This window comes from Ascidia mentula, chromosome 3 (genome assembly GCF_947561715.1).
Source record: "Ascidia mentula chromosome 3, kaAscMent1.1, whole genome shotgun sequence".
In the NCBI taxonomy this organism is placed as follows: Eukaryota; Metazoa; Chordata; class Ascidiacea; order Phlebobranchia; family Ascidiidae; genus Ascidia; species Ascidia mentula.
In genome coordinates, this window is record NC_138568.1 from 800,938 (window position 1) to 818,627 (window position 17,690).

At 45.4% G+C, this 17,690-nt stretch overlaps 1 protein-coding gene across 1 annotated transcript; it reads right to left on the reverse strand.

The window, feature by feature from the left end:
- Positions 1 to 17: 17 nt before the first annotated feature.
- Positions 18 to 2,423, reverse strand: LOC145894621 (uncharacterized). Its single transcript, XM_082983244.1, has 8 exons — positions 2,347 to 2,423; positions 1,769 to 1,858; positions 1,653 to 1,687; positions 1,292 to 1,363; positions 918 to 974; positions 754 to 777; positions 442 to 519; positions 18 to 82 (listed from the first exon to the last, which is right to left on the reverse strand). Exons 1-8 carry the CDS (start codon positions 2,421 to 2,423, stop codon positions 18 to 20), a joined length of 498 nt encoding a protein of 165 aa, XP_082839370.1.
- Between the last annotated feature and the right edge of the window lie 15,267 nt (positions 2,424 to 17,690).

A 17,690-nucleotide genomic window follows, 5' to 3' on the forward strand; every position in this document is an offset into this window, starting at 1 on the left:
AAACCTCCATCGGGAAATTATTCATCTCCAAATCTTTCACTTCCTTCAAGTTCTTCCAGCCACCAATGTCGTATATAGGGCGCTATCAAATTTAATTTCACAAAGATTGTAATTTCAAATTTTTCTGAATTTATTTATTTCGGAACACTGATTGTTGTGTTTGGATTCAGGTAAATTGCAAATAATTCTCAGGTGACGAGTTAAACCTATTTGTTTACACCATTACAGAATTCTTGACTTTTGCATATGTTCTTGTAAAGTTATTTGCAAAACGATTCCTTAAAGTAAAAATTTTAACCTCATCAAAATACCTGAGTCAAAATCCATTACCAAATTTTGGGAATCGCGGAGTTAGGGCAAAATGTTAAATATCTACAAGACTCCTATATTTAATTATTATTTTACTTACATATTCCTTGATCAACAAACATAAGAACTTACGTGCTTCGTCATGGGTGGGAATATTACCCCCAACTGTGAAGTCTTCCAAATCAAAATTCAAATCCCGAGTCTCCATGTCTATAATTGTAAAACAGCACAAGTAGTTGTTTAAACAGCCACAATCGCCTCATTTACTTTCAGAAAGTTTGGAGTAAATTGAATTAAAAGTTTTCTGATACAGAAAAAAATTTTGGCTTTAGAAATCTTGACTTTTGCCTTTGTTCTTTTGAAGTTATCGCACAACCTTACGGTTTATATTTGAAAAGTGCCTCAGTAACGTCAGAGTACGACTGTATCATATATACTACATACCTTCATCGGCAGACGAGGGTCTCGCTTGTAAAAAAAAGAAACAAAATTGAGATATAAAAGCCACGAGATACGAAGAACAAAAGTTTACAAACACAAAAGACACTCTTGGTATCACCAATAAATCCATGATTTATTTTAAGGTCAAACTTTTTACACAATCTTACCAGGGTATAATTCACTCTCATCAAACAGATTTTTCTTCAACAAGTACCCCAACTCATCTGTAACATTATAACGTGTTTAGCGTATGGTACGGACTGTGTTGCTTTGTCATTCTAGCATAGAATAGAACCAGTAGTTTATCAGTAACCACGGCTGCCAAATCGTGCTCTGTACTTCATATATGGGTATAGCCTAGGGAGGCGGAGATCCAAAATGCTCACATCTCTAAATTTTGCTTTTACAAAAATTGTGGTGGCCTTGTTTTGGTACAAGTTAATACCAGCCCCGACCCTAGTGTTGACTCATTAACATCAACATCAAATTTTGCCACACCAAAATCGGAACGAACACTTTTGCCACCAATAACACCACTAACCGTCAAGGTCATTTACTTTATCTCCGAAAGTATCAGGGCTTTCAAGTTCATCTCGCTGCTTCGGATCGACCACTGAAATATTTAATTAAATTTTGAGGAAATTGATCTTACCAATATTATTTTATTCCAAATCCTATAACATTTTAACGCATTGTCAAATTTGCCTCCTTCAGTACTTTAGAACATAATAATGTATCGCATGTAAACCTGAATTTGATCGCCCGCCGCGTCTTTAGAGATTATTTCTTCACCTGGGACGACGCGATTTTAAACAAAACATTAAGAATGCTCTGTTATCCCAGCATAGAATAAAACCCCAAGCTTATTACACACTAACTTGAGAACAAAAAAGCGACCTTACCAAAAAAAGAATCCTCTGGAGGTGCCGCCACATATCTGCAACAGGAAAGTATTTTGTACAAAGTGCGCCTAAATCGAGAACGCAAGTAAATCGAAATGGATTGTTACGTCACTTACCGTCCTGTGACGCAATAGGCAAACAGCAGAACAACAGCAATCGACTTCTTCATTATCTCTCTTTTACTTTTAATCTGATTTTCTACACGTCTGAATACAACAATATGTTTAGGAGAAACTTAATCTGATACGAAGCTGAAAGTCGATGAACTGACGATGGAATCAACACCAAGTATAACAACTGTGAGTAGTTTCGTGCGTCTGTTTTTAAACGTGGCAAAGTGGATGTGGATGATTTAACACAAAACTATTTTCACTGGAAGTTTGTGATTGGTCGACAGGCAACAGTTCATCAAGTTGTGGGGATGGTATGACAGCGTTAGTTGATTGATGTTGACTCGTTGGGATGTGATGGAAATTAAACACAGAGTTTAACCGTCATGTGTGGTCGGATGTATCTGTTTAATCTCGAATGCAGTCCTTTTTTTTATTTTCACGTTTATTCTCCACGTCCAGGGTTCGAACGGAAAAACAACTGTTTTGGTGCGAAATTGTAATTTGTTTTTGTAATTTTTAAGTAATGAAGAAAAACAAACGGGAAATAAAACTAATGTGAAAAAAACTATGTACTTTATTACCTCTTAAACCTCTGTGTGCTGTGGTACACGTAGAGATTTGCCGCAAAAGTTTCACCAAACAATGTTGACAAAGACATGACGTATTGTGAAAAATATAAGGAGCTTTTTTGTGTGTTGGACATTGAGGGTGTGCTTGCAGTGGAAATGTAAACGTGTAAATTCTTGTGGGCACAACACTGTGATTGACTGGTGCTGATGGAATGTTGTGGGAAATAAATGAAAAATTAATGTTGGATCTTCAAAATGATTTGATTTCAGAGAAAAGAGGCGCACACTGTACGAATTAGTTTCTGTTATGATTTACACCTTTTAGATTTGTTTGGCGTTGTTATTATTGTGAATTTCCTGTAGAGTTTTGACGTTTGAAAGTTATGAGTGAATATCAGAATGTTGGCACAACACTGTGGAGCTGATGGAATGTTGTGGGAAGTGATTGTTTTCGAACCATCCGCAGGTTGATGTATGACAATGTGTGTTGTGAGTCGTATTCATATGAAGCTATAAGGCATATTTTGATCTTTAAGTGTCCTTACCACCATGCAAATATAACCCTCAAACTAATAAAGTCCAACAAAACATAAACGAACCACGATCACTTCCAGTAGCAGTTATGACTTTTCGGCAGTTTTGGGGAAAACAATTTTTAATAGTTTTTTCTGTAACACTGCTTGTGCTCTTGGTATTGCCCTGATGAGACTTTCTTGCTGCTCTCTCACGTTTGGAAATGCTTTTCTCGAATCGTGAGTTTATGTTCGTTTGCATTGCAGAACAACACACTTCGTTACTGTATTGACGATTGTGCAAAATGAGTCTAAGATACGATCGACAAAAAGTTTAAAATACGATCATCACTAAAATGTTTGGAAACGATAATATTTTTAAGCAGATTTATTCCCTAACATGACATGACAGATCATGCTTGTAGTAAAGTAGTTTTTAGTTAATTTTTCACTGAACTTTTCTCTCCGTCGGGTTCTTTACCAACAAACAACAGGACCATCCCTGCGTCGTTCGTCGTCTCGGAGGACCAGCTTTCGCCCGTATTCCTCATCAGGAATAATTTCTCCGGTGCCCAAATCTAAATAAATGGCTTAAATTGTACAAACTAACATAAACACATCACAATTATAGCCTGTAGTTTTATTCGCAACACATTGTGCAAAATCTCCAGCAAAATTATTGTTCTAAATCAATTAAGTTACAAACACCGTACAAGCAACACAACCCAGAAATGTTTTATGCAAACACATGACAAGCCATGATCGCCCCATCGCGAAAACTTACTTAGTTAGCTATCTTTAGATCATAAGATTCACTGGCGTCAGATAGAGCAGCCCAGCTGGTTTAAAACTAAAAAAACAGGCTTGATCCATCTTGGCTGCGATGTCAGTATAAACACAAATGACTACACAACCCATTGTGAAGTTTAAAATGACCCCCGGGAAGGTAAGTGTAACAACATACCATGTATATACAACATGCCTTCATTATCACTTGAATCTCTTCCTTCAGGGAGCATGAAAGATAGAGGAATTTGTTCCTCTTCCCACTGGTATATATCCAACGAATCTTCCTTCCCATCTGTAATATCATTAGTTGCTCAACGCACTCAGTGAACCGTGTAACTCTCTTGTAGTGGGCATTTTACACAGTAACACGTCACACGTACCATCTAGTAACAAACCATGTGAAGCAAATAGTTTTTGATTTTCTGCCACCTGGTCGCCTTGCTTTTCATCCGATACCACAAATCTGCAACGTATTTAAGATATTTGTAAAAAGTAAATAAAACTTTTTGACTTCCTCATGTTTCATAAATTCAGACTGGTTCGGAACTTTTGAAGGTCAATGAATGTGACCCAATGAAGCAGAGCAACCGGGAACAAAAAGCTTCACTCACCGTCCTGTGACGTAACAAGCAACTAGAAAAACAAGAACAATCGACTTATTCATGATATTTCTGAAATGAAAATTACGTCACCACCAAACCACTGAGAATGTTTTGCGTCGCTTAAAACTCCTCAATGTAGATTCAGCAAACAGCTAGTTTCCACTTTTTACACTGGAAGTCTGTGGCTTGTTGACACCCAACAATTCGTCAAATCGAGAGTTTATGAATGGGATTAACGGTGGAATGTTTGGATGTGACAGCAATTAAACCAGCTTAAAAACGTGATATTGGGATGTGTAAGTTGAATCCGGAAAATAGGAACTCCACGTGTCTTCATATCAACGTCCCAAGTATCAACAATATTGCAAGTTTGCCAGATGAAACCTTGAGGTTGCAAACGAATCATATGGAAAATTCCATAAAACCGCACCTACTTTTTTCTTGCAAATCGGGGTCATTACATGCGTAATTTGTTATCCCGGCAGAAGCATTAAAAAATAGCGCAAAACAGAGTACACTTTAAAATTAACGGGATTGGTCAGTTTTGAACCAAAAATGTGTTTTGAGAAGCTGACCCCAGGAAGTTACAAGTACTCTAAAATTTAGGTAACCATGAGCAAATTTTACAAGAAATTATTAACAGCAAACAATTCAATAAACCAACTAAATTGGGCATGAGTGGTTTTCCCACTCACACATACAAAACCTGAATATCTATGTCTGCTGCTGATCAACAAAACAATTCGTTAAACTTTTGTTGATGTAGCACAGGAAGCTTTGACATGCGACAAGAAATTATTACTTTGGTTATAAAAACAACAAAACGGTTCCATGGAACCACAGAAAAATAAAACAGAGAACAGTAACACGACCGGAAGTGCGTCGTCACGCATGAGTGGCATAGGTTAAATTAGGGCCACAAATAATCGGCATCGAACCTCGTTAGCAAATATTTTTCAATCTGTGTTTGTCATCGAGAGATTCAGCTTTGTGTAAAGACTTGTTGACCAAACTGTGTGATTTGTTTAAATACACGTGATAATGTTTTCGTTATTTACCTTTGCTTATCTATCCGGCAGAGGGAGCTACCGGACGGTCAACTTCAACACCCTTACACTGGCCGAAAAATTCCCTTTTACAAAAACAAATTCAAACCAGGGTTTCTCAAAACACTTTTGGATCTGTTCTTCTGGCACAAAATAAACGTACATTTTATTACCGATGTTTCGTCTACTATTAGGCTAGGCTTCCTCAGGGTTAGGGCATAAAGTGTACGTTCAATTGTGCCAGAAGAACAGAATAATTTAATTAACAATGAAGCATACAATTTTACCCTTGGCTGGGGATTAGCCCACCACACAAGAAAATCACAAACTTAAAAAAAACACGACTGAAACAGAGCTATATACAAATTTGATACTCCTTGTAAGACGAAGCAAAATTTTGAAACGCCGTGTCAGTCCGAAGGCGTGTTTAGTGACATTTTGGCCTCCAGCACCAATCAAGGTTCCCGCTTTTCGGCGTGGAGAGGCAACTTTGCGTTGTTTTCCACTCTCGAACAGATTGTAGTTGTTTTTGGTTGATGTGGACGTATGTAAGGTTGAGGAGTTTCTTAGAAAAGTTTGGTTGATTTTTCGGTGTGTTTTGGAACATTGAAGTTAGTTTCATGGTTTCAACAGTTGAGACAATGTTTGTAGGAAAGTTTGCCGTTATTCATCCGGGGTTCATGGTCATGTCGCTCCCTGGCAGTTCCGCTGTCGATCGCCTTCGGCGTGAGATATGAGCGCTCGCCATAGTGTTTCGGCAAGAACCCTTGGTTGAAGGCGTCTCCGCGCTTAGTGGTTGTTTGTTTGCCAAATTTCGGTTAATTTGTTAAGTTTAGCTGTTGTTGTTTTGCTGTTGGCGTTGTCTCGCCGTTATTCATCCGGGGTTCATGGTCATGTCGCTCCCTGACAGTTCCGCTGTCGATCGCCTTCAGCGTGAGATATGAACGCTCGCCATAGCGATGTGGCAAGTTCCCTTGGTTGAAGGCGTCTCCGCGCTTAGTGGTTGTTTGTTTGTTAAATTCCGGTTAATTTGCTAAGTTTAGATGTTGTTGTTTCGCTGTTGGCGTTGTCTCGCCGTTATTCATCCTGGGTTCATGGTCATGTCGCTCCCTGACAGTTCCGCTGTCGATCGCCTTCAGCGTGAGATATGAACGCTCGCCATAGCGATGTGGCAAGTTCCCTTGGTTGAAGGCGTCTCCGCGCTTAGTGGTTGTTTGTTTGTTAAATTCCGGTTAATTTGCTAAGTTTAGATGTTGTTGTTTCGCTGTTGGCGTTGTCTCGCCGTTATTCATCCGGGGTTCATGGTCATGTCGCTCCCTGACAGTTCCGCTGTCGATCGCCTTCAGCGTGAGATATGAACGCTCGCCATAGTGATGTGGCAAGTTCCCTTGGATGAAGGCGTCTCCGCGCTTAGTGGTTGTTTGTTTGTTAAATTCCGGGTAATTTGTTAAGTTTAGCTGTTGTTGTTTCGCTGTTGGCGTTGTCTCGCCGTTATTCATCCTGGGTTCATGGTCATGTCGCTCCCTGGCAGTTCCGCTGTCGATCGCCTTCGGCGTGAGATATGAGCGCTCGCCATAGTGTTTCGGCAAGTACCTTTGGTTGAACGCGTCTCCGCGCTTAGTGGTTGTTTGTTTGTTAAATTCCGGGTAATTTGTTAAGTTTAGCTGTTGTTGTTTCGCTGTTGTCGTTGTCTCGCCGTTATTCATCCGGGGTTCATGGCCATGTCGCTCCCTGACAGTTCCGCTGTCGATCGCCTTCAGCGTGAGATATGAACGCTCGCCATAGTGATGTGGCAAGTTCCCTTGGTTGAACGCGTCTCCGCGCTTAGTGGTTGTTTGTTTGTTAAATTCCGGGTAATTTGTTAAGTTTAGCTGTTGTTGTTTCGCTGTTGTCGTTGTCTCGCCGTTATTCATCCGGGGTTCATGGCCATGTCGCTCCCTGACAGTTCCGCTGTCGATCGCCTTCAGCGTGAGATATGAACGCTCGCCATAGTGATGTGGCAAGTTCCCTTGGTTGAACGCGTCTCCGCGCTTAGTGGTTGTTTGTTTGTTAAATTCCGGGTAATTTGTTAAGTTTAGCTGTTGTTGTTTCGCTGTTGTCGTTGTCTCGCCGTTATTCATCCGGGGTTCATGGCCATGTCGCTCCCTGACAGTTCCGCTGTCGATCGCCTTCAGCGTGAGATATGAACGCTCGCCATAGTGATGTGGCAAGTTCCCTTGGTTGAACGCGTCTCCGCGCTTAGTGGTTGTTTGTTTGTTAAATTCCGGTTAATTTGTTTAGTTTAGCTGTTGTTGTTTCGCTGTTGGCGTTGTCTCGCCGTTATTCATCCGGGGTTCATGGTCATGTCGCTCCCTGACAGTTCCGCTGTCGATCGCCTTCAGCGTGAGATATGAACGCTCGCCATAGTGATGTGGCAAGTTCCCTTGGTTGAAGGCGTCTCCGCGCTTAGTGGTTGTTTGTTTGTCAAATTCCGGTTAATTTGTTAAGTTTAGCTGTTGTTGTTTCGCTGTTGGCGTTGTCTCGCCGTTATTCATCCGGGGTTCATGGTCATGTCGCTCCCTGGCAGTTCCGCTGTCGATCGCCTTAAGCGTGAGATATGAACGCTCGCCATAGTGATGTGGCAAGTTCCCTTGGTTGAAGGCGTCTCCGCGCTTAGTGGTTGTTTGTTTGTTAAATTCCGGGTAATTTGTTAAGTTTAGCTGTTGTTGTTTCGCTGTTGGCGTTGTCTCGCCGTTATTCATCCGGGGTTCATGGTCATGTCGCTCCCTGGCAGTTCCGCTGTCGATCGCCTTCGGCGTGAGATATGAGCGCTCGCCATAGTGTTTCGGCAAGTACCTTTGGTTGAAGGCGTCTCCGCGCTTAGTGTTTGTTTGTTTGTCAAATTCCGGTTAATTTGTTGAGTTTAGCTGGTGTTGTTTTGCTGTTGTCGTTGTCTCGCCGTTATTCATCCGGGGTTCATGGCCATGTCGCTCCCTGACAGTTCCGCTGTCGATCGCCTTCAGCGTGAGATATGAACTCTCGCCATAGTGATGTGGCAAGTTCCTTTGGTTGAACGCGTCTCCGCGCTTAGTGGTTGTTTGTTTGTTAAATTCCGGTTAATTTGTTAAGTTTAGCTGTTGTCGTTTCGCTGTTGGCGTTGTCTCGCCGTTATTCATCCGGGGTTCATGGTCATGTCGCTCCCTGGCAGTTCCGCTGTCGATCGCCTTAAGCGTGAGATATGAACGCTCGCCATAGTGTTTCGGCAAGTACCTTTGGTTGAAGGCGTCTCCGCGCTTAGTGGTTGTTTGTTTGTTAAATTCCGGTTAATTTGTTAAGTTTAGCTGTTGCTGTTTCGCTGTTGGCGTTGTCTCGCCGTTATTCATCCTGGGTTCATGGTCATGTCGCTCCCTGACAGTTCCGCTGTCGATCGCCTTCAGCGTGAGATATGAACGCTCGTCATAGTGATGTGGCAAGTTCCCTTGGTTGAACGCGTCTCCGCGCTTAGTGGTTGTTTGTTTGTTAAATTCCGGGTAATTTGTTAAGTTTAGCTGTTGTTGTTTTGCTGTTGGCGTTGTCTCGCCGTTATTCATCCGGGGTTCATGGTCATGTCGCTCCCTGACAGTTCCGCTGTCGATCGCCTTCAGCGTGAGATATGAACGCTCGTCATAGTGATGTGGCAAGTTCCCTTGGTTGAACGCGTCTCCGCGCTTAGTGGTTGTTTGTTTGTTAAATTCCGGGTAATTTGTTAAGTTTAGCTGTTGTTGTTTTGCTGTTGGCGTTGTCTCGCCGTTATTCATCCGGGGTTCATGGTCATGTCGCTCCCTGACAGTTCCGCTGTCGATCGCCTTCAGCGTGAGATATGAACGCTCGTCATAGTGATGTGGCAAGTTCCCTTGGTTGAACGCGTCTCCGCGCTTAGTGGTTGTTTGTTTGTTAAATTCCGGGTAATTTGTTAAGTTTAGCTGTTGTTGTTTCGCTGTTGGCGTTGTCTCGCCGTTATTCATCCGGGGTTCATGGTCATGTCGCTCCCTGACAGTTCCGCTGTCGATCGCCTTCAGCGCGAGATATGAACGCTCGCCATAGTGATGTGGCAAGTTCCCTTGATTGAAAGCGTCTCCGCGCTTAGTGGTTGTTTGTTTGTTAAATTCCGGTTAATTTGTTAAGTTTAGCTGTTGCTGTTTCGCTGTTGGCGTTGTCTCGCCGTTATTCATCCTGGGTTCATGGTCATGTCGCTCCCTGACAGTTCCGCTGTCGATCGCCTTCAGCGTGAGATATGAACTCTCGCCATAGTGATGTGGCAAGTTCCCTTGGTTGAAGGCGTCTCCGCGCTTAGTGGTTGTTTGTTTGTTAAATTCCGGGTAATTTGTTAAGTTTAGCTGTTGTTGTTTCGCTGTTGGCGTTGTCTCGCCGTTATTCATCCGGGGTTCATGGTCATGTCGCTCCCTGGCAGTTCCGCTGTCGATCGCCTTCGGCGTGAGATATGAGCGCTCGCCATAGTGTTTCGGCAAGTACCTTTGGTTGAAGGCGTCTCCGCGCTTAGTGTTTGTTTGTTTGTCAAATTCCGGTTAATGTGTTGAGTTTAGCTGGTGTTGTTTTGCTGTTGTCGTTGTCTCGCCGTTATTCATCCGGGGTTCATGGCCATGTCGCTCCCTGACAGTTCCGCTGTCGATCGCCTTCAGCGTGAGATATGAACTCTCGCCATAGCGATGTGGCAAGTTCCCTTGGTTGAACGCGTCTCCGCGCTTAGTGGTTGTTTGTTTGTTAAATTCCGGTTAATTTGTTAAGTTTAGCTGTTGTTGTTTCGCTGTTGGCGTTGTCTCGCCGTTATTCATCCGGGGTTCATGGTCATGTCGCTCCCTGGCAGTTCCGCTGTCGATCGCCTTAAGCGTGAGATATGAGCGCTCGCCATAGTGTTTCGGCAAGTACCTTTGGTTGAAGGCGTCTCCGCGCTTAGTGGTTGTTTGTTTGTTAAATTCCGGTTAATTTGTTAAGTTTAGCTGTTGTTGTTTCGCTGTTGGCGTTGTCTCGCCGTTATTCATCCGGGGTTCATGGTCATGTCGCTCCCTGACAGTTCCGCTGTCGATCGCCTTCAGCGTGAGATATGAACGCTCGCCATAGTGATGTGGCAAGTTCCCTTGGTTGAACGCGTCTCCGCGCTTAGTGGTTGTTTGTTTGTTAAATTCCGGTTAATTTGTTAAGTTTAGCTGTTGCTGTTTCGCTGTTGGCGTTGTCTCGCCGTTATTCATCCTGGGTTCATGGTCATGTCGCTCCCTGGCAGTTCCGCTGTCGATCGCCTTCGGCGTGAGATATGAGCGCTCGCCATAGTGTTTCGGCAAGTACCTTTGGTTGAACGCGTCTCCGCGCTTAGTGGTTGTTTGTTTGTTAAATTCCGGGTAATTTGTTAAGTTTAGCTGTTGTTGTTTCGCTGTTGTCGTTGTCTCGCCGTTATTCATCCGGGGTTCATGGCCATGTCGCTCCCGGACAGTTCCGCTGTCGATCGCCTTCAGCGTGAGATATGAACGCTCGCCATAGTGATATGGCAAGTTCCCTTGGTTGAACGCGTCTCCGCGCTTAGTGGTTGTTTGTTTGTTAAATTCCGGTTAATTTGTTTAGTTTAGCTGTTGTTGTTTCGCTGTTGGCGTTGTCTCGCCGTTATTCATCCGGGGTTCATGGTCATGTCGCTCCCTGACAGTTCCGCTGTCGATCGCCTTCAGCGTGAGATATGAACGCTCGCCATAGTGATGTGGCAAGTTCCCTTGGTTGAAGGCGTCTCCGCGCTTAGTGGTTGTTTGTTTGTCAAATTCCGGTTAATTTGTTAAGTTTAGCTGTTGTTGTTTCGCTGTTGGCGTTGTCTCGCCGTTATTCATCCGGGGTTCATGGTCATGTCGCTCCCTGGCAGTTCCGCTGTCGATCGCCTTAAGCGTGAGATATGAACGCTCGCCATAGTGATGTGGCAAGTTCCCTTGGATGAAGGCGTCTGCGCGCTTAGTGGTTGTTTGTTTGTTAAATTCCAGTTAATTTGTTTAGTTTAGCTGTTGTTGTTTCGCTGTTGGCGTTGTCTCGCCGTTATTCATCCGGGGATCATGGTCATGTCGCTCCCTGGCAGTTCCGCTGTCGATCGCCTTCAGCGTGAGATATGAACGCTCGTCATAGTGATGTGGCAAGTTCCCTTGGTTGAACGCGTCTCCGCGCTTAGTGGTTGTTTGTTTGTTAAATTCCGGTTAATTTGTTAAGTTTAGCTGTTGCTGTTTCGCTGTTGGCGTTGTCTCGCCGTTATTCATCCTGGGTTCATGGTCAGGTCGCTCCCTGACAGTTCCGCTGTCGATCGCCTTCAGCGTGAGATATGAACGCTCGCCATAGTGATGTGGCAAGTTCCCTTGGTTGAAGGCGTCTCCGCGCTTAGTGGTTGTTTGTTTGTTAAATTCCGGTTAATTTGTTAAGTTTAGCTGTTGTTGTTTCGCTGTTGGCGTTGTCTCGCCGTTATTCATCCGGGGTTCATGGTCATGTCGCTCCCTGGCAGTTCCGCTGTCGATCGCCTTCGGCGTGAGATATGAGCGCTCGCCATAGTGTTTCGGCAAGTACCTTTGGTTGAAGGCGTCTCCGCGCTTAGTGTTTGTTTGTTTGTCAAATTCCGGTTAATTTGTTGAGTTTAGCTGGTGTTGTTTTGCTGTTTTCGTTGTCTCGCCGTTATTCATCCGGGGTTCATGGCCATGTCGCTCCCTGACAGTTCCGCTGTCGATCGCCTTCAGCGTGAGATATGAACTCTCGCCATAGTGATGTGGCAAGTTCCCTTGGTTGAACGCGTCTCCGCGCTTAGTGGTTGTTTGTTTGTTAAATTCCGGTTAATTTGTTAAGTTTAGCTGTTGTCGTTTCGCTGTTGGCGTTGTCTCGCCGTTATTCATCCGGGGTTCATGGTCATGTCGCTCCCTGGCAGTTCCGCTGTCGATCGCCTTAAGCGTGAGATATGAACGCTCGCCATAGTGTTTCGGCAAGTACCTTTGGTTGAAGGCGTCTCCGCGCTTAGTGGTTGTTTGTTTGTTAAATTCCGGTTAATTTGTTAAGTTTAGCTGTTGCTGTTTCGCTGTTGGCGTTGTCTCGCCGTTATTCATCCTGGGTTCATGGTCATGTCGCTCCCTGACAGTTCCGCTGTCGATCGCCTTCAGCGTGAGATATGAACTCTCGTCATAGTGATGTGGCAAGTTCCCTTGGTTGAACGCGTCTCCGCGCTTAGTGGTTGTTTGTTTGTTAAATTCCGGGTAATTTGTTAAGTTTAGCTGTTGTTGTTTCGCTGTTGGCGTTGTCTCGCCGTTATTCATCCTGGGTTCATGGTCATGTCGCTCCCTGGCAGTTCCGCTGTCGATCGCCTTCAGCGTGAGATATGAACGCTCGCCATAGTGATATGGCAAGTTCCCTTGGTTGAACGCGTCTCCGCGCTTAGTGGTTGTTTGTTTGTTAAATTCCGGTTAATTTGTTTAGTTTAGCTGTTGTTGTTTCGCTGTTGGCGTTGTCTCGCCGTTATTCATCCGGGGTTCATGGTCATGTCGCTCCCTGACAGTTCCGCTGTCGATCGCCTTCAGCGTGAGATATGAACGCTCGCCATAGTGATGTGGCAAGTTCCCTTGGTTGAAGGCGTCTCCGCGCTTAGTGGTTGTTTGTTTGTCAAATTCCGGTTAATTTGTTAAGTTTAGCTGTTGTTGTTTCGCTGTTGGCGTTGTCTCGCCGTTATTCATCCGGGGTTCATGGTCATGTCGCTCCCTGGCAGTTCCGCTGTCGATCGCCTTAAGCGTGAGATATGAACGCTCGCCATAGTGATGTGGCAAGTTCCCTTGGATGAAGGCGTCTCCGCGCTTAGTGGTTGTTTGTTTGTTAAATTCCAGTTAATTTGTTAAGTTTAGCTGTTGTTGTTTCGCTGTTGGCGTTGTCTCGCCGTTATTCATCCGGGGTTCATGGTCATGTCGCTCCCTGGCAGTTCCGCTGTCGATCGCCTTAAGCGTGAGATATGAACGCTCGCCATAGTGATGTGGCAAGTTCCCTTGGATGAAGGCGTCTGCGCGCTTAGTGGTTGTTTGTTTGTTAAATTCCAGTTAATTTGTTTAGTTTAGCTGTTGTTGTTTCGCTGTTGGCGTTGTCTCGCCGTTATTCATCCGGGGATCATGGTCATGTCGCTCCCTGGCAGTTCCGCTGTCGATCGCCTTCAGCGTGAGATATGAACGCTCGTCATAGTGATGTGGCAAGTTCCCTTGGTTGAACGCGTCTCCGCGCTTAGTGGTTGTTTGTTTGTTAAATTCCGGTTAATTTGTTAAGTTTAGCTGTTGCTGTTTCGCTGTTGGCGTTGTCTCGCCGTTATTCATCCTGGGTTCATGGTCAGGTCGCTCCCTGACAGTTCCGCTGTCGATCGCCTTCAGCGTGAGATATGAACGCTCGCCATAGTGATGTGGCAAGTTCCCTTGGTTGAAGGCGTCTCCGCGCTTAGTGGTTGTTTGTTTGTTAAATTCCGGTTAATTTGTTAAGTTTAGCTGTTGTTGTTTCGCTGTTGGCGTTGTCTCGCCGTTATTCATCCGGGGTTCATGGTCATGTCGCTCCCTGGCAGTTCCGCTGTCGATCGCCTTCGGCGTGAGATATGAGCGCTCGCCATAGTGTTTCGGCAAGTACCTTTGGTTGAAGGCGTCTCCGCGCTTAGTGTTTGTTTGTTTGTCAAATTCCGGTTAATTTGTTGAGTTTAGCTGGTGTTGTTTTGCTGTTGTCGTTGTCTCGCCGTTATTCATCCGGGGTTCATGGCCATGTCGCTCCCTGACAGTTCCGCTGTCGATCGCCTTCAGCGTGAGATATGAACTCTCGCCATAGTGATGTGGCAAGTTCCCTTGGTTGAACGCGTCTCCGCGCTTAGTGGTTGTTTGTTTGTTAAATTCCGGTTAATTTGTTAAGTTTAGCTGTTGTCGTTTCGCTGTTGGCGTTGTCTCGCCGTTATTCATCCGGGGTTCATGGTCATGTCGCTCCCTGGCAGTTCCGCTGTCGATCGCCTTAAGCGTGAGATATGAACGCTCGCCATAGTGTTTCGGCAAGTACCTTTGGTTGAAGGCGTCTCCGCGCTTAGTGGTTGTTTGTTTGTTAAATTCCGGTTAATTTGTTAAGTTTAGCTGTTGCTGTTTCGCTGTTGGCGTTGTCTCGCCGTTATTCATCCTGGGTTCATGGTCATGTCGCTCCCTGACAGTTCCGCTGTCGATCGCCTTCAGCGTGAGATATGAACGCTCGTCATAGTGATGTGGCAAGTTCCCTTGGTTGAACGCGTCTCCGCGCTTAGTGGTTGTTTGTTTGTTAAATTCCGGTTAATTTGTTAAGTTTAGCTGTTGTTGTTTTGCTGTTGGCGTTGTCTCGCCGTTATTCATCCGGGGTTCATGGTCATGTCGCTCCCTGACAGTTCCGCTGTCGATCGCCTTCAGCGTGAGATATGAACGCTCGTCATAGTGATGTGGCAAGTTCCCTTGGTTGAACGCGTCTCCGCGCTTAGTGGTTGTTTGTTTGTTAAATTCCGGTTAATTTGTTAAGTTTAGCTGTTGTTGTTTTGCTGTTCGCGTTGTCTCGCCGTTATTCATCCGGGGTTCATGGTCATGTCGCTCCCTGACAGTTCCGCTGTCGATCGCCTTCAGCGTGAGATATGAACGCTCGCCATAGTGATGTGGCAAGTTCCCTTGGATGAAGGCGTCTCCGCGCTTAGTGGTTGTTTGTTTGTTAAATTCCGGGTAATTTGTTAAGTTTAGCTGTTGTTGTTTCGCTGTTGGCGTTGTCTCGCCGTTATTCATCCTGGGTTCATGGTCATGTCGCTCCCTGGCAGTTCCGCTGTCGATCGCCTTCGGCGTGAGATATGAGCGCTCGCCATAGTGTTTCGGCAAGTACCTTTGGTTGAACGCGTCTCCGCGCTTAGTGGTTGTTTGTTTGTTAAATTCCGGGTAATTTGTTAAGTTTAGCTGTTGTTGTTTCGCTGTTGTCGTTGTCTCGCCGTTATTCATCCGGGGTTCATGGCCATGTCGCTCCCTGACAGTTCCGCTGTCGATCGCCTTCAGCGTGAGATATGAACGCTCGCCATAGTGATGTGGCAAGTTCCCTTGGTTGAACGCGTCTCCGCGCTTAGTGGTTGTTTGTTTGTTAAATTCCGGTTAATTTGTTTAGTTTAGCTGTTGTTGTTTCGCTGTTGGCGTTGTCTCGCCGTTATTCATCCGGGGTTCATGGTCATGTCGCTCCCTGACAGTTCCGCTGTCGATCGCCTTCAGCGTGAGATATGAACGCTCGCCATAGTGATGTGGCAAGTTCCCTTGGTTGAAGGCGTCTCCGCGCTTAGTGGTTGTTTGTTTGTCAAATTCCGGTTAATTTGTTAAGTTTAGCTGTTGTTGTTTCGCTGTTGGCGTTGTCTCGCCGTTATTCATCCGGGGTTCATGGTCATGTCGCTCCCTGGCAGTTCCGCTGTCGATCGCCTTAAGCGTGAGATATGAACGCTCGCCATAGTGATGTGGCAAGTTCCCTTGGTTGAAGGCGTCTCCGCGCTTAGTGGTTGTTTGTTTGTTAAATTCCGGGTAATTTGTTAAGTTTAGCTGTTGTTGTTTCGCTGTTGGCGTTGTCTCGCCGTTATTCATCCGGGGTTCATGGTCATGTCGCTCCCTGGCAGTTCCGCTGTCGATCGCCTTCGGCGTGAGATATGAGCGCTCGCCATAGTGTTTCGGCAAGTACCTTTGGTTGAAGGCGTCTCCGCGCTTAGTGTTTGTTTGTTTGTCAAATTCCGGTTAATTTGTTGAGTTTAGCTGGTGTTGTTTTGCTGTTGTCGTTGTCTCGCCGTTATTCATCCGGGGTTCATGGCCATGTCGCTCCCTGACAGTTCCGCTGTCGATCGCCTTCAGCGTGAGATATGAACTCTCGCCATAGTGATGTGGCAAGTTCCTTTGGTTGAACGCGTCTCCGCGCTTAGTGGTTGTTTGTTTGTTAAATTCCGGTTAATTTGTTAAGTTTAGCTGTTGTCGTTTCGCTGTTGGCGTTGTCTCGCCGTTATTCATCCGGGGTTCATGGTCATGTCGCTCCCTGGCAGTTCCGCTGTCGATCGCCTTAAGCGTGAGATATGAACGCTCGCCATAGTGTTTCGGCAAGTACCTTTGGTTGAAGGCGTCTCCGCGCTTAGTGGTTGTTTGTTTGTTAAATTCCGGTTAATTTGTTAAGTTTAGCTGTTGCTGTTTCGCTGTTGGCGTTGTCTCGCCGTTATTCATCCTGGGTTCATGGTCATGTCGCTCCCTGACAGTTCCGCTGTCGATCGCCTTCAGCGTGAGATATGAACGCTCGTCATAGTGATGTGGCAAGTTCCCTTGGTTGAACGCGTCTCCGCGCTTAGTGGTTGTTTGTTTGTTAAATTCCGGGTAATTTGTTAAGTTTAGCTGTTGTTGTTTTGCTGTTGGCGTTGTCTCGCCGTTATTCATCCGGGGTTCATGGTCATGTCGCTCCCTGACAGTTCCGCTGTCGATCGCCTTCAGCGTGAGATATGAACGCTCGTCATAGTGATGTGGCAAGTTCCCTTGGTTGAACGCGTCTCCGCGCTTAGTGGTTGTTTGTTTGTTAAATTCCGGGTAATTTGTTAAGTTTAGCTGTTGTTGTTTTGCTGTTGGCGTTGTCTCGCCGTTATTCATCCGGGGTTCATGGTCATGTCGCTCCCTGACAGTTCCGCTGTCGATCGCCTTCAGCGTGAGATATGAACGCTCGTCATAGTGATGTGGCAAGTTCCCTTGGTTGAACGCGTCTCCGCGCTTAGTGGTTGTTTGTTTGTTAAATTCCGGGTAATTTGTTAAGTTTAGCTGTTGTTGTTTCGCTGTTGGCGTTGTCTCGCCGTTATTCATCCGGGGTTCATGGTCATGTCGCTCCCTGACAGTTCCGCTGTCGATCGCCTTCAGCGCGAGATATGAACGCTCGCCATAGTGATGTGGCAAGTTCCCTTGATTGAAGGCGTCTCCGCGCTTAGTGGTTGTTTGTTTGTTAAATTCCGGTTAATTTGTTAAGTTTAGCTGTTGCTGTTTCGCTGTTGGCGTTGTCTCGCCGTTATTCATCCTGGGTTCATGGTCATGTCGCTCCCTGACAGTTCCGCTGTCGATCGCCTTCAGCGTGAGATATGAACTCTCGCCATAGTGATGTGGCAAGTTCCCTTGGTTGAAGGCGTCTCCGCGCTTAGTGGTTGTTTGTTTGTTAAATTCCGGGTAATTTGTTAAGTTTAGCTGTTGTTGTTTCGCTGTTGGCGTTGTCTCGCCGTTATTCATCCGGGGTTCATGGTCATGTCGCTCCCTGGCAGTTCCGCTGTCGATCGCCTTCGGCGTGAGATATGAGCGCTCGCCATAGTGTTTCGGCAAGTACCTTTGGTTGAAGGCGTCTCCGCGCTTAGTGTTTGTTTGTTTGTCAAATTC

Bases quoted from the DNA above. Each gene is read 5' to 3' on its own strand.
- LOC145894621 (XM_082983244.1), bottom strand. From the start codon at position 2,423: ATGTCTTTGTCAACATTGTTTGGTGAAACTTTTGCGGCAAATCTCTAC. The intron at 778-917 runs GTAAGATTGTGT...TTTTTTTACAAG, and splicing joins TGAGAGTGAATTATACCCTG to CGAGACCCTCGTCTGCCGAT. The intron at 83-441 runs GTAAGTTCTTAT...TAAATTTGATAG, and splicing joins TCCCACCCATGACGAAGCAC to CGCCCTATATACGACATTGG.